General features: G+C 34.1%; 1 protein-coding gene across 4 annotated transcripts in view; it reads left to right on the top strand.

Moving 5' to 3' along the window:
* Positions 1–23,199, top strand: part of Rasal2 (RAS protein activator like 2) — a 348,110-nt gene that overhangs the window by 162,913 nt on the left and 161,998 nt on the right. For all 4 annotated transcript variants that reach the window (XM_076832457.2, XM_076832459.2, XM_076832455.2 and 1 more), the window contains exon 3: positions 16,250–16,373. In XM_076832457.2, coding sequence (XP_076688572.1) covers positions 16,250–16,373 — 124 coding nt within the window. The remainder of the gene's footprint in view (positions 1–16,249; positions 16,374–23,199) is intronic.

The following is a 23,199-nucleotide window of genomic DNA, read 5'->3' as shown; positions in this document are numbered from 1 at the left end:
CTTGTTATGATCTGAATCTTAAACATCTCCCAAAGGCCAATGTTCTAAAGGCTTATTGGGAAGTGGTAGAACCTTTAGTAGGTAGGGACTGGTAGAAGGAAATTAAGTCACTGGGAGTGTGCCCTTAAAGGGGACAGTGGGAACTTGGCCCCTCCTATCTCCCTTTGCTTCTTAGCCACCGATAGATGAATAAGCTTCTACCGTGCACCCCTGCCACCATCTACTGTCTTGCCACAAGCCCAGAAGCAATAGGGTCAAGTGACCATGAACTGAAACCTCTGCAACTGTGAGCCAAAATAAATCTTCCTCTTCATAAGCTGATTTATTTCAGGTATTTAAGTATTTATGTGAACTTTATCCATGAAGTTTAATGTGTCTGGAGAAAAGCACACACATTGCTGACTGGTCTTTGAACTAATGGCTGCAAACTTCATTGGAACCCCCAGTGCTGCTTGGCAATCATAAAACATTTTCAATTACTGTCCCACCCTATTGGATTAGTGCTTCTCAATCTATCTATGGTGAAAGATCTCTTGGCCCTCCACCCTGCCTCATCATGATCAATAAAATGAATTGTAAAGAAAAGTGAAATAAAAAATACAAGCCTGAGTGTTTTATTAGATTTAAGATATGAAATTCAATAAGTATATTCAGCATAACATAGGGGAAAAAAAGGAGTAGAATTACAAAAAAATAATTATTTGTGGAAAAAAAGTCTATACTATGAAACAGATCTAATGATGACCCTAAGCGTGCTGCTTCTCTGTTTCTGCACTATTTTGTTTATCACAACAAATCAAAACAGTTCACAGAACAGTACAGGATCTTGAACCACCCTCTGACAAGCACAGTACAGAATGGTTTTCTAAAGTGATTTTTTTTCATACCTTTCTCTCTTCAAACCTCCAATCCCATCTTTATTATCTTTACATAGAGCTGATTACTTTGCTTATTGCTTCACTGAGAAAATTGAAGTACTCAGAAGAGAGCTTATCTACCATATCTACTCACTAGCAACTGTTTCCTTCTCCTCCTATGGTTGAAATTTCCACTGTCTTGGTCAGCCTCTCCCTTGTGTCCATCTACTCAAGGATATATCATTAGTAATTCTTTCCAACCTTTTGTACAACTTTAATTTTTTTGTCTCTATCAGATTATTCCTGTCAGCATACTATTGTATTGATCTAACCCACTGCCTCATCTGTGCTAAGCAAGTGCTCTACTACTGAACCACAACTCCAGCCCCTCAAACCACACCACTCTGACACAGTTGCTCTTGTTAAACTCACTAGTGACCTCCACATTATTAAATTCAAAGATCAGTTCTCAGTTCTCATCTTATTTAATCTGTCAGGAGCATTTAATGTCACCCATCACTCATTCCTTTCCTTACATCACTTTCCTCACTTGGCTTTACATGACATCATGCTTTCTTAGTTTTCATCCTGCCTCTCTGGCAGTTCCTCCTGAGTCTTTCCTACAGATTTTTCTTCTTTTCTTCAGATCTTCATATGGGACCTAACTTCCTTGGGGATTTTATGACTTTTGATATCTTCTAATGCTGATGATTTCTAATTTTATATCTTAATGTACTCATCCCTCCTCTCTGCCCATTGCATATCTCCATTTGGATATGTGAGAGCCCTCTCCAACATGCCTCACATTCTCCAGTAAAGGTAACTACCCTTCCAGGTTTCAAAGATCACTAATTCCCCCAACTCTTTTAATCCCAGACATACTGATTTCATCACTATTTCTTGAACATATCAGACATGTTCCTGCCTCATGTCTTCAGTTTTAGCTTTGCCTTCTGTTAGGAATGTTCTTCCTTCAGATATTTGCATAGCTTACTTTCTCACCTCTTTTAACAGTTTGCTTCCATATCACCAACCTTCACTAACTTCCCTCACCTTAAATCACATATTTTCCCCTACCTTCATCCAGAACATCTTTTTAAAAATATGCTAATATTTTTATTGACATATAATAAGTTGTGGGGTAAAGAGTAACATTTCAATACATGTATACAATGTGTCAGACTCTGCTGACCACTCTTTTATTCTCTGCGTCTGTGAGATCAACTTTTTAGCTTCCATATATAAATGAGAACTTGCAGTGTTTGTGCATTTCTGTGCCTAATTTATTTCACATAACATAGGGTCCTCCATTTCCACCCATGTTGTTTTAAATGACAAAATTTCACTTTTGTTTATAGCTGAATAGTATTCCATTGCCCATGTTATATTTACCCATTCATCTGTCAATGGATACCTAGGTTTATTCCCTATCTTGGCTCTTATGAATAATTGCAATAAATATGTAAGTATAGGTGTCTCACATACATCTTTGACTATGTACCTAGTAGTTGAATCCAGAACTTCTCACCTAATTGCCTAGCTCTAATTTTTTTTATTGCATTTGCCATTTTTTAAAATGCTACATAAGTTATTTATTATGTTATTGTCTCTCTCATACTAGAATGAAAGCTTTGGAGTAGAGATTTTGTTTTCTTCAATGATATATCTCCTAGTACTTAGAACAGTTCCTGACACATAGTAAACTCTCAGTAAATTGAGGTGAATTAATTGAGACTAAATGAATGTTCCAAAAGCCAAATTATAAATTTGGATTCCAGAATGTCTATTTCTATAATATAAACTCGAGAGATCTCATCCATGTTTTCTTTCTGTGATAAGCTGTATTAATCAGTGTTCTATTACTATAATACCTGAGACAATCAACTTATTAAGACAAAAGGATTAGAGAGGTTTTCAAGATGGTGAAATAGAGGTCGAATTCCTGGCTGCTCTGTGGAGTGGAACTAAGAAAGAAGACAGGTAGTTTCTCAGAAAGGTGGGTGAACAACAACAAAACAAACAAACCAGCAAAACAAAAACAAAAAAAAACAAACAAACAAACAAAAAAAAACTGGGGCCTTTACTGGAATTTAAAACTGGACACTCAAAGCAGATCAGGGACCCAGGAGGTTGGATATAATAAAATAAGGAAAAAATACCTGGCAACATAGCTGCTGCCACAGCTGGACCAGAAACTCCAGCCAGAGAGGTCCTTCCATGAGCATAGTGGAGGGATAAGGGAATTAAAGGAAACTGCATTTTTTGGGAGGCTAAGGCATGTTTGGGTACTGAGCATTTAGAGAGCAAGGACGTTGCCTGGCATACCTGAAAGACAGACTGCACAATATCCATGTTGGGGAAAAGAAGTCACCATCTCTCCAGGCAGTGTTTGGAGGATAAAGGAAGAAACCATTTTTGTAGTCACTGTGCGAGGGGCCAGTAGCTGAGGGGGCCGATTCCTAGCAAACCTGAATTTGGCTCAAAATACAGGCCCAGTAAACACACAATGCATGATATATATAATATATGTATATATGATAAAATCAAATGTGGAGAGATGTTTATATAGGAGACATTGGTCATAGACACCCACCCACGTCTACCCTGCCCCTCCAATTCGACTGCTTGTAGTACTGTCTGGGAGAGACATACCTGGTGGGAACATGGAATGGCGGGGGTAGGGGTAGACATGGATTTGGAGACCAAACCCAATACATGGGATCTGAAGGTGATGTAGGGGATTAAGAATTGGGTCCCCCAGCACATGAGTGGAACCCAGGGGAGATCCTTGGCATTCAGTCTTCCAGCATGAACCAGCAAGTACTAGGCACTGGAGGGATGCTGATTTAAAATCTCCAGACCAACTGATATTCAGCAAAGAGACTGGAGCCCACCTAAGCCTAAATCCTACCTCTAGGAATTCTGCCGATGGGATTATCTCACTCCAGCAATCCAGAGGGTAGAGCATCATGTTCCAGACCCCACCAAAAACTGCTGAGAAACTGAGAATCTTTTGAACCTCAACAGAAAGAATTTCTGTATCATTTCTGTTCTCTCCCTGTACATTCCATTTGAAATTATAAAACCTTTTACAAATTTGCTGTTTTTATTGTAGGCAATAACTGATTATATCATTTCTGTTTATGGTGATAAATAATGTTGAAGATGACATAGTAAGGGACTATTTGATTTAATGCAGTATATTGTTTGCATTGGTTGTTGTTATTATTTGTCACCTCCCCCCACCTAAACTTTGAGGTACTGGAAACATTCAGGGACACTATAAGTCCACAGGGTAGAAACACTACTGCCTCAGATCTGTACTGTTAGTTGGGTGGACACACAAAGAACATGAAAAAGTGAGGGAACAAATTGCTCCAAACAAACCAAGATACTCTAATAATAGAATCCATCAATACCACAATGGAAGAAATGTCAGAGAAGGAGTTTAGAATGTACATAGTTAAACTGATCTGCAAAGTAAGGAACAGTATAAGAAATGAAATCAGAGAGAAAATACAGGAAGTGAAAGATCACTTCAATAAAGAGGCAGAGATTCTGGGGGTAAAAAAGCAGAAATCCTTGTAATGAAGGAAACAATAAACTAAATTAAAAATTCAATAGAAAGTATCACCAACAGACTAGACCACTTAGAAAACAGAACCTCAAGCAATGAAGACAAAATATATAATCTTCAAAATAGAGTTGACCACAGAGAGAAGATATTAAGAGACCATGAATAGAAATCCCAAAAACTATGGGATAAGATGAAAAGATCAAGTTCAAGATTTATCGGGATAGATGAAGGCAAGGAGATACAAACCCAAGGAATGCACAATCTTTTCAATGAAATATCAGAAAATTTTCCAAACCTAAAGAATGAAATACAAATACAAGAGGCTTATAGGACCCCAAATGTACAAATTACAACAGACCTACACCAAGGCACATTATAATAAAAATGCCTAATGTACTGAGTAAGGATAGAATTTTAAAGGCTGTGAGAGAAAAATATCAGATTATGAATAGGATAAACTATTTCAGATCTCAGCTGATTTCTCAACTGAAACCCTCAAATCTTGGAGGTCCTGGAAAAACATATATCAAGCTCTGAAAGAAAATGTATGCCAAACAAGAATCCTATATCCAGCAAAATTAAACTTCAGATTTGAAGGTAAAATAAAAATCTTCCACAATAAACAAAAGTTAAAAGAATTTACAACTAGAAAGCCTGCACTACAGAATATTCTCAAGTATTCTGTAGTTCAGGCAAAATATTCCAGGAGGAGGAAATGGAAAAAAAAAACACAAAAAAACAGGAAAGGGAGGAATTACACTAAAGGAATAGTCAATCAAAGGAGAAACTAAATAACAAAACTAGAAATAAACTCATATTACTGGGAACACAAATCATATCTCAGTAATAATCTTGAACATTAATGGCCTAAATTCATCAATACAAAGACACAGACTAGGCTGGGGTTGTGGCTCAGTGGTAGAGTGCTTGTCTAGCATGTGTGAGACACTGGGTTCAAGTCTCAGCACTGCATACAAATAAATAAAAATAAAGGTCCATTGACAACTAAAAAAAAAACATTAAAAAAAAAGACACAGACTGACATATTGGATTAAAAAACAAGATCCAACAATGTGCTGTCTCCAAGAGACTCACCTCATAGGCAAAGACATCCTCAGACTGAAGGTGAAAGGATGGGAAAAAACACTCACATGGATCACATAAACAAGCAGGGGTTTCTATCTTCATATCAGATAAAAGTAGACTTTAAGCCAAAATTAATCAGAAGGGACAAAAAAGGCAGTTTCATACTGCTTAAGGGAATAATACATCATAAGACACAACAATCATAAATATTTAATACCAAACAATGGAGCATCCATGTACATCAAACAAACCCTTCTCAATCTCAAGAATCAAATAGACTGCAACACAATAATACTGAGTAACTTTAACATGCCTCTGTCACCACTGGATAGATCCTCCAAACAAAAACTAAATAAAGAAGTTCTAGAAGTAAAAAATACAATTGATAATTTAGACTTAACAAACATATATAGAATATTTCATTCATCAATAACTGATACACTTTTTTTCTCAGCAGCACACAATACTTCTCTGATACAGACCATGTTATATAAGCTATTACATATATTGGCATATAGTTGTAATTTTACCTTAATTTATTTTTAGCACCTCTAGTGTTATTTTGATAGCTTCATTTCCATTGATATGAATTTTTGTGTTTTTTGTGCTTTTTTCTTGACTAGACTTGTTTGATTTTTATCAAATTTTAGCTGTATTATTCTCTATTTCATATATTTTTGTTCTTACTCTTATTTTTCCTTCCTACCACGTAATTTGAAAATAATTTGATTGTTATTCTAGCTTCTTTTTGATACAAGTACTTTAGGTTATAAATGTTTATCTGAGTACTGTTTCACCCCAGAGATCATGATATTTTAAGCTTTTATTATCACTTAGTTCAAAGCACTTGTGTGTGTGTGTGTGTGTGTGTGTGTGTGTAAAAGTCGGATTTACTAAGCACTCGTCTAGCATGTGCAAGACACTGGGTTCCATCCTCAGCACCACATAAAAATAAATAAAATAAAGGCATTGTGCCCAATTACAAACAAACAAATAAATAAATCGATCATGCCGGAAACAGCTTGCATGATTTCAAATTTTAAAAAATGTAATGAAAATGCTTTTTATATTGATTGTATTAGTTGGATACATGTCAAAACTGATCAAATTGCATACTTCAAATATGTGCATTTTACTGTACTTCAGTTTTACCTCAGTAAAGCTATGGGGAAAACAAAAGAGAAAGAAAAGGATTATTTTGGCTCACAGGTTTGGAGGTTCCTGTCCATGTTTAGTTGGCCCTATTGCTTTTAGGACTATGGTGAGGCAACCCATCATGGCTAGAATGTGTGTCAGAGCAAAACCACTCAAGTCACAGATAGGAAGCAAAAGAGAGAGGACAAGAGAAAGAACAGTCCAGCTCCAAGTATGCCCCAGTGACCTAAAGACCTCACATTAGGACCAATTTTTTTTAAGCTTCTACCACATCCCAATAAAGCTTTTAACATATGGACCTTTAGGACACTAACGATACCATGCTATAGCATAAGCCCACCCCAAACATGATATTTTATTCCACTTTTTTCTAAAACTAGGTAATAAAAAGAGGGGGAAAATAATCCATGAGACTCTTTTCTGCTGTTAAATGTGTGATTCCATCTTTATTTATTGAGCTTCATTATACATGGAGTATCATGGCCACAAAGATGCATAGTTTTTATTGGAGAACTTGAGGTAAATTAAAATTTATAACCATTTGATTCTATACAGAACTGGTAGTTTCGAAACATTATAAATGTACTAAATACCATTTGAATTATTCATTTTAAAATTGTTAATTTTATGTTATATGACTTTTATCTCAAAAGGTTTTTTTTTTTTTTTTAAACCACAAAGGAAAGATTAAATGAGGGAGGCATTGCCTGGAATGGATTATGGTGTGGAGTGGAGAATGCCAAAAAAGGTATTCATATTCGTAGAGAAATTAAGACTTGGTTCATGTCTTAAATGACAAAGGAGAAAAGAAGGGGAGGATACTGTGTGTATGTATACAAAGTCAAGAACCATATCTCTTTGGCAAATTGAAAAAATGTTGAGAGTTTTTGGAACATAGTTTATAAGAGGAAAAGGAAGAGCTAGCAAGAACCAGATAATAAAGAACCTTGAAGGCCATAGTGAGGAATTTTTACTTTATTCTGGAAATGATTTGGACCATGCACATCATTTGAAACCATGCAAGGTATTTTCAGGGCAGTGGCATCATCAGATTTGCTTCTTAGAAAAGTAATTGTGTTAATTATATGGAAAGATTAGTGGAAGAGAATGAAGGCAAATAGATGAATTTCCTAGCTTACTATAGTAAGCCAGTAAAGGAATGAGTTTACAAAAATAGTTAATGCCTAGAGATAAGTAGTTGTTTTCTGCCATTATTAAACTGGTAAAATTCAAATTAAGTCTTTAGGAAAAGAAAGTGTGAAGACATTTCTGTACTTGCTACTTGAATTATAAGTTTTATATCCTGTCAAATTTTGTTATAGGAAGAGAATAGACATTTATCTTTTATAGAAGGAACAGAATATGCTTTCTCTCTTCTACGTTTCACCTACACTTAAGAATATAAGGAATGTAACCCTTATCCTTAATTTCACAATGAATAATTTAGAATTTCTTAGAGTTTAAGGAGTTTCCTGGTAAAATGATCTGAAAAGGCTGTTTCTAATCCTATTTAACTAATCATGGGGATGTTTTTGCTGTGTTAAAAACATCAATTTAAGAGGGTTCAGTAAGGATTTAAGTTGACTCCTTAGACAGGTTCTGCTGGAATGTGGAAGGATTATACTAGTCTGATATGCCCCACCTATTGTGTGGATCTTTTAATGCTCTCTTTTAACTCTGCATGTTTCTTCTCAAACTGGGGAAAAAATTGTTTGAGGGAAATACATAGAAAGAGTGTTCAATACACAAATTATAAATTTGGGAATGTAGCAGAAGGATAGTTCCAGTAGAATGCTGAAAGAGAAGTTTGCCAAGAGTGTCACCTTGAGAGATGACTCATTGGTTCAACAAATTAGTTCATGCAGATTGTACCAAATAGACATTGCTTATATGAAATATACCTCTCTGCGTGGGTACAAAGCAAAGGCCCCAACTGGCTTGGTGCCAACCGAGAGGGCATAGGAGGCAATTTGGGTTCCATTTTGCTTTTAAGAGATACAATTAAGTAAACTGGAAATTAGGGTTTTGAGGGAAATGGTAGAGAAGACAAACATGAATTCCTCTCAGGTGCAGCCAGTACAAAAATACAAAAGAAAGCTAAGTTTATGAGGTTTTCGCTCCCACCCCTTCTTTCTCTTTTGGCCATAAAAAGCAAAAAAGGGTAAATTTGGCTTCATTTTCTTTTATTGTTTTTAACTACAGATTAAGCCCAGGGGTGCTCAACCACTGAGCCACATTTTTTTTAAATTTTGAGACAAGCTGTCACTAAGTTGCTTAAGGTCTTGCTAAGTTGCTGAGGCTGACTTTGAACATGTGATTCTCCTGCCTTAGCCTCCTGAGCTGCTGGGATTACAGGCATATTTCACTACACCTGGCTCCATTTTTCTTAATGTAAACTTTTTTTTCCATATTTAGAATTTTTAAGGTGTCCACTAGTAGTTCAGACAAAAGGCAGTTCTAAAATGCTTTAAAACTTGTAATGAAGTTCTAAAATAACACTTTTTTTTTTTTTTTTGCTTTTGAAAGGTGGTATTTATAATTAGATATATTGATGAAAATAGCAGTTTGGCTTTGTGGAAACCACTGAAAATTAATATTATTTATCTTAAGGTTAACTATTAGTGGCATATTTCATTGAGAACCACTTTCAAGTTAATCACCAAATGTATAATGTGTCCCTGTATGTGCATTTACTATGTTAGAAGTTGCAAAAAATAAGATATAGTTCTTCTTTCCTCTTTCTCCCCCACAACAAATGTAGTGGTGGAAATAAGACAGATAATTTAAATGTTACATTTAGTGAATAACACAAGTAAACTGGATAGTATAAGAGAAAGAAATCCATTTATTCTAAAAGAACCTTGCTCTAACTAAATATGTCATTTAGATGTTACTGGCAATGGAATATTGTGAAAGAAAGCTTAATAAAAGAAGGGATTTGATCAAAGTTATATATTAGGAATATTTATCTATAGGACGTATTAGAAGAGAGAGAAGTAGGAATAAAATGAGCCAATTAGGAGACTACCATTGATTTCAAGTCTAGAAATGATAGGGCCTTTCCTTTGCTTCCTGAATCATGAATATCCTTGGATTTAAGCATGGTTATGATACATTTGGTGTTCTGTTTTACTTCTCTTCCTTAATAGACTTAGCTACATTGATAACTCCCTGTTCAAATAAATAAATAAAGTTAGTTTTGTATGCTTACCATCTTTCTTGGCCATGTCACACTTTTTCCTTTGCCTTTAATGGCATCCATCTCAACCTATTGATTATTCATTCATTGGTGGGTTGGAGCTGTTTTAAAGTTTGGAGATTAGCTGATATTTTAGTCAGCTTTGCACTTCTGTGGCCAGAAGACCTGATAAGAACAACAGAGAGAAGGTAAAGTTTATTTTGGCTCATGTCAATAGATAGCCAACTCCATAGCTCTGGGTCCAAGGGTGAGGCAGAATATTATGGTGGAAAAAAACAGCTCAGGACATGGAAAGCAGGAAGCAGAAAGAGCTCCACTCTCTAGGGACAAAATTTAAACCCCAAATACAGAGCCCCAGTGACTTACCTACTTCAGCCACACCTTAACTGCTCACAGTTACCATCCACTTAATCCATGTCCGTGTATTAATCCACTGCTTATGTTATACCTTTCAAAATGTAATCATGAAAATTCTTGCATTGTCTCAGGTAAACTTTTGAGGGACACCACATATCCAAACCATCATAGCTGGTAAGATACAAACTCCTAACTCACATGGAATTAGTTGCATGTGAATAATTATAAATCAAGATAATAAGTAGAATGACAGGGAGAGATGTCTTGTTGGAAGAAATAAAGGGAGTGTACCTTAACTTTGCCTGAGAGGATTGGTAAAAGGGGAAGTCCAAGAAGAGGCAATGTCTGTATTAACCTTAGGACAAATAGTTTCATCTGTTAGATGTAGAATAGAAAGAAAGTGAGGAACATTTCAGGCTGAGAGAATAAACTAAGCAATGGCAATAGACTCCCTGATAGGGGATATATTAGGAAAATGCAAACACTTGGTGTTCCTAGACTGCAAAGTCTGAAGCTGAACACAAAGACAGTAACCAGGATGTGGAAAACCTGGTATACAATGTTAGGGATCTTGTACTTTATAGGATAATAGTTTTTTAATCTTTTGTTGTTGTTTGTTTTTTAACGAAAAGTACCTTTTCATTGTAGAAAAGCTTATACAGAAGCCCCATACAACAGATAAACTAAGAACTCAGAATTTTGGTTGAAGCAGAAAGGTATTTCTCTCCAGCCCCCATGAACATACCACCTTTTATATGAAAACTGCTTCTAGAATAAAGGAGAACCATTGAAGGGCTTTAAGCCTCAGGATGACATGATCATATTTGCATTTTGGAACTACGCTGATAAGTATGTAAAGAATGGGCTTAAGAAACAGAGCATTAGAGTCAGATACCATTGAAGAAAATGTTATAAGAGTTTGCATAAAAGTTCATAAAGAACTTTTGGCTTAAGGATCTGTGATAGAGCATCAGGTACAAGACTACCCTTCCCTCTGTAAACAACAAGAAGAACAAAAACAGGTCAGCTTCTACCTCAACAAATATATATTTTCAGGCATTGATCTGTGGGTGCCCTAACACTATAGTGGTCACCATTGCTCTGTGTACCATTTTCTGACAGTAGCACAGGAATATTAAGTTCAAGAATAGTATAATGGTCCTAATATTGAGCTAAGGAGGCACAGAATTGAATGCTGCATCTGAAGGGGCTATAATTTGCTGGGCAGGAGACCAAGTAGTCTTTGACCAAGGTTTGAACTTTACATTTGCAGGTGAATACTATGCAGGCTTTCAAGAAAATAACTGAAGGATTGAGAACAAAATAGACAAACTCCTGATAAAGGCCTGAGGCTTCTTTAAAACCTACAGCCTTGGCATCCACCTGAGATATCATTAAGATCATACCTCAGAAATGTAGAAATGGAGGTTTAGTAAAGCTAAGCAATTCATTTAGGCTTCTATACTTAGTACAGGTGGCCAAGGATTGTAAGTGAATGGTTAAAGTGATCCTCAACTTGCCTGTCTATGTCTGTTATAAAGGAGACTTTGAGATGCTTAACCTTGATAGGAAGGAGAGAAAACAAGATCTCAAGGCAATGGCTCCCAACTGCAGTGAGCATCAGAGTCAGTTGGAGGCTTGGTTAAAGCACAAATTGCTGAGTTCCACCCCAAGAATTTCTGATTCAGCAGGTCTGGGGTGGGGACTGAGAATGTAAATTTCAAATAAATTCCCAGATTATGCTGATTCTGCTGGTACCTGGACAACTTTTGCATTGAGAACCACTGCCTTAACAAGATAAGAAAATTAAGTTTTTATTTCTTTAAAAAGATTTAAAAATCCTTTCAAGGATTTAATAGAGCTTTTTTAGCATTCTTTAGAAAAAGAAATAACTTGAGTTTTCAGATCCTAGTTAGTGTGATGTTGATTTGCTGTACTTGACTATTTAATTTAATCTGTATGAGCTTAGATTGAATTGAAATTAATTTCCATATGTCTCTAAAACAAAATGAAAGAATATTTCATAGAAAGCATGGGCATGTTTGTATATTTGTGTATGTGTATGTTATGTGCATAACCTTGCTCTTCCATTGTTAGAGTTTGAAATTAACAAAGCTAATTTAGGAGCCAGAGATACTATTTTTCACTTTTCTAAAATGGAATGAAATTAAAGTACTTGTTTTTTGTGGTTTTTTTTTTTTTTTTTTTTTTTTTTTTAGGAAAAGAAAAAAGAAGGTTTATTGCTTTGCTAGCAAAAGAGAAATACAGGGGACTCTTGTCCCAAATGCCGTGATTCTAGAACTTGGTTCTTTTTCTTTTCTCTCTTTTTCCTTTTCCTTTTGTTTCTTGACAAAGGCAGAATCTGAAGCCTAGCACAAGGCCAAAGAAGTGTTTCAAACATAAAAAGATTCCCATGTTTATAAGCAATTCAGTATAAACAAGAAAACTGGTCAACTAGGACAATTAGAACAGCTAAAATGCTCTTGTAAAACACTCTCTTCAGCTGAATACAGATTTTTGTGAACTTCAATTTGGTTCATATGAAGGTACATGAATTGTGATGCATCCAATTTTAAAGGAGTAGATCAATATGTTTAAAAAGATTTTATATATAAAAGCCATCTATATTTGTTATGAAAAGTACAATATTCTTAAGGAATTCAAGTTTCAGTGCACCAATTTGCAGTATTGTATATTTGTGTATATGGGTTATAAGTCACATTAGGTTTATATACAGAGGTATGGAAAGGGTAATATCAAAGTTTGTACTGAACTAGGACTAGGGTTATAGAATTAAGATTAATATGGAGAAATATGAATATTCATAGGAATGTGCTTGTGAAAATATGTGTAAAAATATGTAAATATAAAGGCTCAGACACAGGGAATAGTAAAGTGTGACTCCTTTGAATATACATTTTGTATATATGAGGACACATGGATGGATCTAATATGTGATATATTGTGATATGTATGTAAATTTAACATTGAAAATAGAATATAAATATCAAAATACACTTTGAAATTTATACTCATATTTATAAATATAACACATTATTTGTATATACAGAGGTATGGTAAGGGTAATATCAAATCTTGTACTGAGGTAGTGTTAGGGTCAGAGAATAAAGATTGATATGGAGAGATATGGAGAAATACGAATATTCATAAGAATGTACTTTTGAAATTTTGTGTGAAAACATATATAAACAGACAAGATCTGAAAGAGGGAAGAGTACACTGTGAGTCCAGTGAATGTATATTTTGTAAATATGGGGATGCATGGATGAAACCTATATATGGTATATTTTGATATGCATTGAAAATAGAAAATAAATGTCAAAATACTTTAAAATTTTTTTTTAAAAAAAGAAATTCAAGTTTGGAATAAAGGTCACCATGTTCCCTTACATCCTGAATCAGGGGTAAAATGCCTTTAAGAGTGATACTTTGAATAAAACCTTTGGTCCTTTAAGTTTCAACAGTGAGAAATTAAGAGTCTGTGTTAAAACATTGAGAAAATAATTGTGAATGAATTTTAGGTTCAAATAAAGGTCTGGTATATTTTATTTATTCTCTCCTTGGTTCTGGTGGAGATACAGTGTATACTAAAGAAGTGGTTCTCCCTTTGTCATGAATATAACTTTGATAATGACAACACCATAGCAATTACTAGCTTTTTTTTTTTTTTCTGTAGAGCTTAAATCTTTATTATTTTAATAATAGGCATTTTTAGAACCAGGCCCAAATAGTTATGTTTAGTTAGACTCAATTATTTGCTCAAGGATCCAAATTTATTTTCTTTTCCTTCTGCTTTTAGAGCAAGTAGAGGTTGCATTTTTTTTGCTTTTCTAAGTAGGAGGGAGTCGCTTAACCTTTCAGTGTTACTCTTTCAATTATTTAAATAGAGATAATTTCCATTTGAAAGGGTTGGATGACTTCAATTACTGTTCAGGAAGTTTTCTATTACTTAGTACTTTATATCTTTATTGATGCTATTATGTGGTTTCAGCTTATTTTTAGAATTTTATCCTTCTTAATTCTGCCCTTTAGTTTCACAATTGCAAAGAGTAACCTTAGTCATGGTAATGAGGATATGGAGGAATATTTGGCCCTATACAAAGTGTTAAAAATTTGCCTGCTCATAGAGGCCATAGGAATTTGCTACTTCGATTCTCAGTAACAGAGATAGTTTCCCTTTCTATCTTCTTCTTTATAGAGACAGGAGTTGGGTTACTGAGGTAGAGCTGGAGGTATCTGTTCCAGTTTTGCTAGATCAGTTGCTGTGGTGTATGTCCATTGTAGTTATGGAAAAATAAATAAGTTCTCATCTGTAAAAGGGGGGTAATTATAATGCCTCCCTTATAATGTCACATATAAATGTTCCTTAGGTTTGTACATAGTAAGAGTTAAATGTTAGTCATTATTATTGAAATTTGTTGATAACAATTCAGAAACCATAAGAAATTAGGAAGTATGATTAATTACTGACATACTTTCTCAAACTATTTAAGATAGTCTCAGTACAATTATCCTAATGAAAATTACTAATAAAATATCATTATTAAGTATGCCCATTGCCCCGAAACGGAGCCTTATAGTAGTACCCCCTTAGCCTTATAGTAGTACCCCCTTATTCGGGGTTTTGCTTTCACAGTCTTAGTTTTCCATGGTCAACTGCAGTTTGAAAATAGTAAATGGAAAATTCCAGAAATAATTGGTAAGTTTTAAACTGCACTGTTCTGCATACTATGTTGAAATAGCATGCTAACCTGCTTCTTCCTGCCTGGAATGTGAATCCTCCTATTGTCCACTGTATCCATACTATATGTGATACTACCAATTAGTCATTTAGGAAGCATCTTGCTTATCAGATCAACTGTCAGTGTATCACAATGTTGTTTCCATGTAACCCTTATTTTATTTAATAAAACCCCAAAGTGCAAGAGTAATGGATGCTGGCAGTGTGGACATGTCAAAGAGAAGCTGTAATGAGACGGTACAGTAAAGTATTTTGAATCATGGAGGAGGGAAGGTAGAGAAAGATAAGACATTCACATAACTTTTATTACAGTGTATTGTTACAATTGTTCTATTTTCTTATTGTTGTTAATCTCTTACTGCACCTAATTGGTAATTTTATCAGATAGGAATAGGAAAACCATAATATATACAGGTGCTGTCTGTGGCTTAAGGCATTTATTGGGGATCTTGGAACATATATCTTGCATACACACGCACACATGCGCAAGCACACATACGTGTTAGAGCTATCTTACTACTCTACAATGATAACCTGTCAAAAAGCTTTAAAATAGTAATTGGCATTACAGGGATTTTTTTTTTCCATTTGTAGTTCTCATTCCACATATGCAAACAACTACTTAGTTTCTAAAACTTTGCCAGAAAATATAATTTTTATGATTCTGAAAACATTCTCACCTTTGGAAGAAAATATGTCATTTTATGTAGATATCTATACATATTTCCACTGAAACATGGTTTATTAACTATGTCTAAAAGTTAATAAAGTACTTGATTGTAAAGTTGAAGAATATTTAGGTGATTTTACTGCCTTAACTAAACCAACTCCTTTAAAGGAATTTTGAAGCTAAATATTTCTGGCCAATTTTTATTTCTATTTACCTATTTGAACATTGAGTAAAATTAGAGCCTGTGAACCATGTTCTGATAAAGAACTTTTTTATTTGTGTGGGTGTTTGTTTTGTTTTGCTTTCTGAGCTCACAGAGCAGGTTCACACCTGGATGTGATTTGCACATACTTCTTTTAAGCTAATTTACATACTCACCTTTCCTGATCTTTCAGATTTCTTTTTAAAGAAAAGCTGAAAAGGGGTTAGTGATACCTTACCATTGTGAATACTAATCTACATTTCTCCTACTTTGCTCTTCTCATTTTATCTTACTGTCTTCATTAACTAAAAGGATTATTCAATCACAAAGTAGTTAGGGCCAGTTCACTGTTAAGTTTCATCTCTTTTTCTTTTGCTTAACTAGATACCTGGGGAAGGACAAGAGCAACAGGCAGATTCATCCAAAGGGCGATGCCTGAGGAGAACTGTCAGTGTCCCTTCAGAGGGTCAGTTTCCTGAATACCCACCAGAGGGCGCCACTAAACTGGGTAAGCTAATAATAAAATGAAAGAAATTCTTTCATTTTATTGGATAATTTGTGGATTTGTTATAGTAAAACAAAACATCCTATGTTTCCTGCTAAGTAAGTACATTGAAACCAATAACATGCTAACTCAGAATTAGAGATCATTAGAATTTTCTTTGTTATTTATAACCATGTAACAGCAAAGTTTTTATTTATCTGAACTCTAGTTAGTGAGGTTGCTGTTTTGTGTTGGCAAGTTGGGATGACATGTTGTTTTTGTGTTTATTACTGAGTTCTAGATTTTGAAAGAGGCTTGGCTATTTTGTTGAAGCCCTGAGATTGACAGGGAAATCAGTATGTGCAGAGAACTTAGTATTAAAGACATACTCTGTTCACATAGCTACTGATGTTGTCTTTTGTCTTGTACGATGGAGTGTCAGATTAGGCTAATTTAGCTAAGCTAACTTTGCATGATATACATAACTTCAATTCAGAATCATGGTTGGAGTGGATGACAGAAGGGAAAAAGTTTAAAATCTCCATCTTGGGCTGGGGATATATGTAGTTCAATGGTAAGAGCACTTGTCTGGCATGTGGGAGGCCCTGGATTTGATCCCCAACACCACAAAAAACAACAACAACAACAAAAACCCAAAGAAACAAAATCTCACTTCAGTTATTATATGTTAAAGGAATTAATATCAGTATCAAAGTAGCTGACTCTTTCCTCATTTCATATCAACAGTATTCTGTTAGATGTTTATGTTGGTACTTCATATTGTTTGTTATGCACTTAGTGAACTATTGATTTTTAGTTATAAACACTTTTTCATAGGTAGTTAAAACAGGATAATTTGTTAATTTTATGGTGGCCATATGTATAATGCTATGATTTATGTTTAAAATCAGGATTTGGTTTGGGTTTTTTTTTCTTATGCTTCGGTTTTGCCTTTTTCTTTATTTTCTAAATGAAGTCCAAAACTCTTGGTCAGTGTTTGAATCCTTTATTTCTCTTATTATCCTGTAATGGTTGTTGCTTTTCTAGAAATTAGTCAGGTTACTAAATTGTTTTCTCCAAATTCATATTTTTTTATCATCTTATTTCCATTTTATCTTCGTGGCATGTGATGAAACCAGTTTAGGTGTAGACCTAAATTACATTGAAAACCTGTCTGGGTGCATTCATTTTATAGCCCTTTTATATTTCACATACATTGATATTTTACATATATTGAATTGACTGAATCACCTGCTTTCAATTCCTTTTCTTTCATTAATTTGCAATATTATGTTGATAACTAGCTTTGCCACTTTTGATTATTCAAGCTTTGTTTCACACAAGTCAGTTGATTTTGAGGAAGTGTAAACATATTCTGAAGAATTATTACAATGTTATAGAAGAGAGAACTATATAGTAAATTGTTAAATATCTACAGTCTTCCAGGTACTTGTCCCCAAAGCAAACTAAGATGAGGGGCAAAAGCCTCTGGTCTAGAGCCAGTCCCCTCTCTTTTGTCCTTGACAAGTCTGGTAACTATCTTGACTCACGGCAGTTCATGATCATTTTCAGAATGGTTATCCTAAATGAGCACTAGAAGCTATACCCATAAATAGAAGAGGCAAAAGAACTACTTCTACAGCCGTTCTTTATTACTTGCCAGTCTAATTTCTAATTAGATTTTTGTTCCATTTTTATATCCTGCTGATTTGTCTTTAGGCATAATTTCCTCCTGTCAAATATTTCATTGAATAATTTCAGTATATGTAACATTCTATGTCAGTCCTTAAGAGTTCTGCTTTTAGAAGATTTTTATGTAGTTAACAAGATAAAATGAATGCATATAGAAACAAAAATGAAAGTTAGCTTATAAAAATCAATTGTATTTATTCTGGTATTTAAATATACCAACAAACAGTAAATTAATAATTTTAACTGCATTACAAGATAGTAAATACCTAGGAAAAAGAAACCCAATGAGAAATGTACAAGACTTATAGAGAACTATTAAATAAATGGAGGACTATACCACGATTATGTATTAGAAGACAATGTTATCCTTTGGTTCTGAAGACCAAAATTACAACACAGTTGTACTACCCTTCCACATACACAATGGTAAGTTGGTTCTAAAATTCATCTAGAAATATTATATAGACCAAGAATAGTCAAGGTAGAACAGGCTCAGTGGTACATACTTGTGATCCCAGCCACTCAGGAGATTGAGACAAGAGGATTATAAGTTCAAGGCCAGTCTCAGCAACTTAGTCAGACCCTGTCTCAAAAAAGCACAACTTTAATCCCAACAGCTTGGGAGGCTGAGGCAGGGGATTGCAAGTTCAAAGCCAGCCTCAGCAACTTAGTGGGGGCCCTAAGCAACTTAGCGAGATCCTGTTTCAAAATTAAAAAAGGGCCAGGGATGTAACTCAGTGGTTAAAGTGCCCCTGGGTTCAATCCCCAATATTTAAAAAAAAAAAAAAATAGCTAAGGTAGAAGACAAGTACCTGGACAGTTTACACTTTTTTTTTTTTATCTGTATGGGGTATTATTTTAGATGGTTTCAATAGAGATGAGAAGACTTAATCTACTAATATCAAATCTGATGTAAAAGTACAATACAAGTATGTAAAAAGAATAAACAGCTAAACTAATGAAATAGATTGGAGAGACCTAAATGGTCCCAGAAGTATATGAACTCTTAGTGTAAGAAAGGAGGTCCTGTAGAGCAGTGGGGGAAAAGATGGTCTTCTTAATCATTGATGTTGGGTCAATTAGATAATCTTGATGAGAGGTAGGGGGAACTGACCCCATCCCAAATGCATTGTATATCTAAATGAGAAATAATACAATAAAGCTTCCAGAAATAACATACAAGAATATTTTCCTGATCTTGGATAGATAAAGATTTCTTTAACAGAATACAAAACTCTGACAAATTGGACTACATTAGGATTGAGAATTCTATTCATCATAACACTATTAAGAAAGTGAAAAGGCAAACTACTGAGTAGCATATATTTGTATATATTAGATTTTATTAGTATCTATGAAGACTTCCTAACAGAAAAATAAGAGGTTCAAACAGATAATTCACAAAGGATTCACTGAAGAATAGACATAAAGTACTACATACCGTGTCATTCCATTTATATAATGCTCCAAACAGGCAACACCAATTTATGGTTTTAGATATCAGATGGTTAATTTGGTCAGATGGGAGGAGGCAGGAATTATAGTAATTGGGAAGAATAAGAAGGAGGTTGCTTTAATCCTAGGAATGTTCTGTTCGTTGACTTGGGTAAGTGGTAACACAATGTTGTCTGCTTTGAGATAATTGACATTGAGCTAGACATTAATGATTTGAGCACTTTTCTATATGTGTGTTATACTTAATGAAAAGGAAAAAAAGGAGGCGGATGAGGGGGAACCTGAACTAGTTTTTCTGTCAAACAAGTGATGGTAAGGATGATTAATAACTATGGTTAGTTCTTTTGTGTGTAACTCAGAGAGCAACCAAGTAAGGGCTAAAAAAAAAAAAGATCATTGGATTTAGTGATGTTCAGGTTTTCAGTGAGTTTAGACACAGCAGTTCCAGTGCTATGTGGTAACAGCAGCTATACTGAAAAGGGTTAGAAGATAACTCATAAGTGAGAAATTGGAACAGAAATCAGCAGCAACTTCTTTTTGAAGTTTGCCTTTGAAAAAGATAACAAAATGATAGACATTCTACAAATATTTAAGTGACCAAATGATTAAGGGGAAAATGAATGAAAAGAAAGAAGATGAAGATTAGAGTACATGCTTAAGTTGGTCAGTCATGTTGTGACAATAGTGACAGTGATTACTACTACTCTATTGTAGCTGTTTTAAAAATTTAAACAATTTATTAACTGGTCTTTGTATTTCTTCTGACCTTGAATTTGATAAATATATGACTGACAGAGGCAACAAGAAGTAATCATATCAGAAAAAGAGGCTATTCAATAATAATTATTTAATTTAGTAGTGGGTAATTAAAATTTAATAGGTAATCATAATTTTATTCATCCCTAAGATTGGAGGTAAGGAAGATATTTAAGAGGTTATTTAAGAGGTTATAAGTTTCAAACAGGTAGTTACTCCAAAATCCCTAAACAACAATTTTTAATTCTCCTTATTATGTTCTTCCCATAAAACATTCTTCTACTGAGATAACACTACCCCTTTATAAATTACTAAATCTATCTGTACAAATAAGGGGAAGGAGGGACAGTTTACACTTAAAGCTTTTATTATCTGTATGGGATATTATTTTATATGGTTTCAATAAAAATACTGAACAGTTACATGCTAGATCCTATTCTAGGCTCTCAGAATTAGCATTGAAAAAAACAGACAAAAGTCTTCTCCTTCATGGACCTTACTTTCTGTTGAAGAGCCATAAATATATACATATATAAATATAATATACATAATATATAATATTCTAGATGATGATAAATACAAAGAAAAAGTAAAGTAAGGAACAGGGACAAGACATTCCAAAGAATTATAATTTTAGCTTAAGTGATCAAGGAAGGAAGGTCTCCTTGAGATTGAATAACAATCTAACAAAAAATATGTGTGTAGGTATATGGAAACCTAGGGATGAGAGATCATCATAAGGACTTTGACTTAACTTCTCTGAGAGTTGTGAAGTCACTGGCTTCTCTGTTGAGTAGGGATATGAGAATGGGATTTCAGAGACCAGCTAGAGTGCTACTGCAGTAATCTAGACAAGGGATGATAGCAATTTAGGCCCGAATTTATCTCTTACTGGTATAGTTCTCAGACTCAGCAGTTTACAGATTAATAAAGACACTAAAATTTACAAAGATGTTGGTTCAAATTATTTTCCACTGAAAATATGATGTTTTCTTAAGGTACATGAACATCATGTCTATGAAGTACCCACTTCAGATTTAGAAAATCTAGAAAAAATAGTTCTCCCTGGTTATACCAGGTTTTAATATATTCATCAAAAGTCATCTAAATTTAAACAATGCATAGCATGAGTTTTTCAAAAGGAAATTACTTTTTCAGAGAGTGGGGTTCTTTGTATAGAAACAATACTGGGAGGTGTAATAATTACATGAGAGCATGAACTAGAATTAGTAAATATTCATTTTCAGTGTAAGTATAAAATTGTGTAAAGTCAACTTAAAAAACATAGCTATCAAATATCTTGCAAGAACTCTGAAAAGAGAAAAATGGAAAGCTGAACAGTAGACAACATTTTTGTGAACTATACATTTATGGAAGAAATATTCTTGTTACTACCTCATATTACTTACTGCCTGGTTAGTGGCTAGCACAAAGGTCAGTTAGGAACTCTTTGCTATCTCCTTGTTAAAATTCTTTCTTTCAGTAAAGGTCATTCTTTTATGCCCAAATGGCATTAATTGATCAAGAATACTTGTTTGCAGGTAACATCATTAATAAGTTCATAAAGCTAATTTAGTTAGAAAGTGTCTGACATTCATAAGTACAAGACTCTCCCAATTCTCAAACAGAAAGTACAGATCAAACTTGATAAATTCAAATCCAAACATCTAATAACTGAAAACTCAGTGATCTCATGCCTCTATTTTATTATACTATGATAAAATCTTAAAAGTTACCTCATGGTAACTTATTAGTTACCTCATGGTAACAAATCTTAAAAGTTACCTCATGAATTTAGGGAGGAGAAGAGAAGGAGGGAGGAAAGGAAGGAAGGAAGGGAAGAGAAGAGAAGGAGGGAGGGAAGGAAGGCAGGAAGGAAGGAAATCAAGCTGTTATTGTAATAGTAAATCTGTTTTGTAGTACTCAAAATCCCATAAACAGGACTGGGATTATAAGAGGTTCAGTGGTAGAATTCTCAGTCGTAGAATCACCGTGTTCAATCCTCAGTTGTAGCCCATGTGAGACACTGGGTTGGATCCTCAATACTACATAAAAATAAATAAATCAAAAAAAGTATTGTATCCATCTATAACTAAGAAAACCCCCATAAACATTTGGTAAATGTATTTAAGTTATAATTTAATGTAGTATGCTTCTGATACATTCAAGCAAGCCTTAGGAAAGAATATACTGAAAGCCTTTAAGAGTCAAAAGTCACCTATTCAGAATTTTCATGTCTATGTAAATTAAGAAGTCAAAGAGAAAAATTTTAAAACACCAGAAAAAGAAAGCCAAATTGGAAACACCCCAATAAAAGCCAACCCTAATCTATCCTTTCCTAAGTTTATTAATCTAAGTGACAAACATTTAAGGAAACTTCAAATGAAACAAATATTTAAAGCAGAATATCCTCTCAAAGTCAATTAAACTCAGTTCTTCCTTCCGTATGTAGAAACTAGTAATGGCTTACTTTTTATTCCCAAGACATTATTAGGGATATCTAGATAATTCACTAAGTATTTTCAAGTTGAAAGAATCTATAAAAATACAAGGTGGTAATAATACTTATAGTAGGGGATATGTGAGTAATGAAGAGTTAGTATTATAAGAAATATATCTTCTGTTTTGATAATAATGGAATTAAAATGCCAATAAATAATACGTATGTATGGTATTATTTAATGTTTAGACTATTAACTTAATGCATATATTGATTTAATTAGTAGAAGCAGATCTTTAACTTCATGGTAAAAGGCAGATAAATGGTCCAGATCTTTATGAAAAAATATCAGTAGTCCACTATTTCTGGCTCTGAAAGCCAGAGCCCAATAGATAATGGTAATTCTTAGTTTTCTTTGAAATTTCCTAAAATGTCAAGTCTTGTTCCTCTTCTGTAAAATAAGTTTAAGATAATTTGATGAACATCTATAAGCAAGCTCACACTAAG

Source organism: Callospermophilus lateralis, chromosome 13 (genome assembly GCF_048772815.1).
Source record: "Callospermophilus lateralis isolate mCalLat2 chromosome 13, mCalLat2.hap1, whole genome shotgun sequence".
NCBI lineage: Eukaryota > Metazoa > Chordata > Mammalia > Rodentia > Sciuridae > Callospermophilus > Callospermophilus lateralis.
Note: the sequence above shows the minus strand (reverse complement) of the source record. Positions and strands in the feature narration are given on the sequence as shown.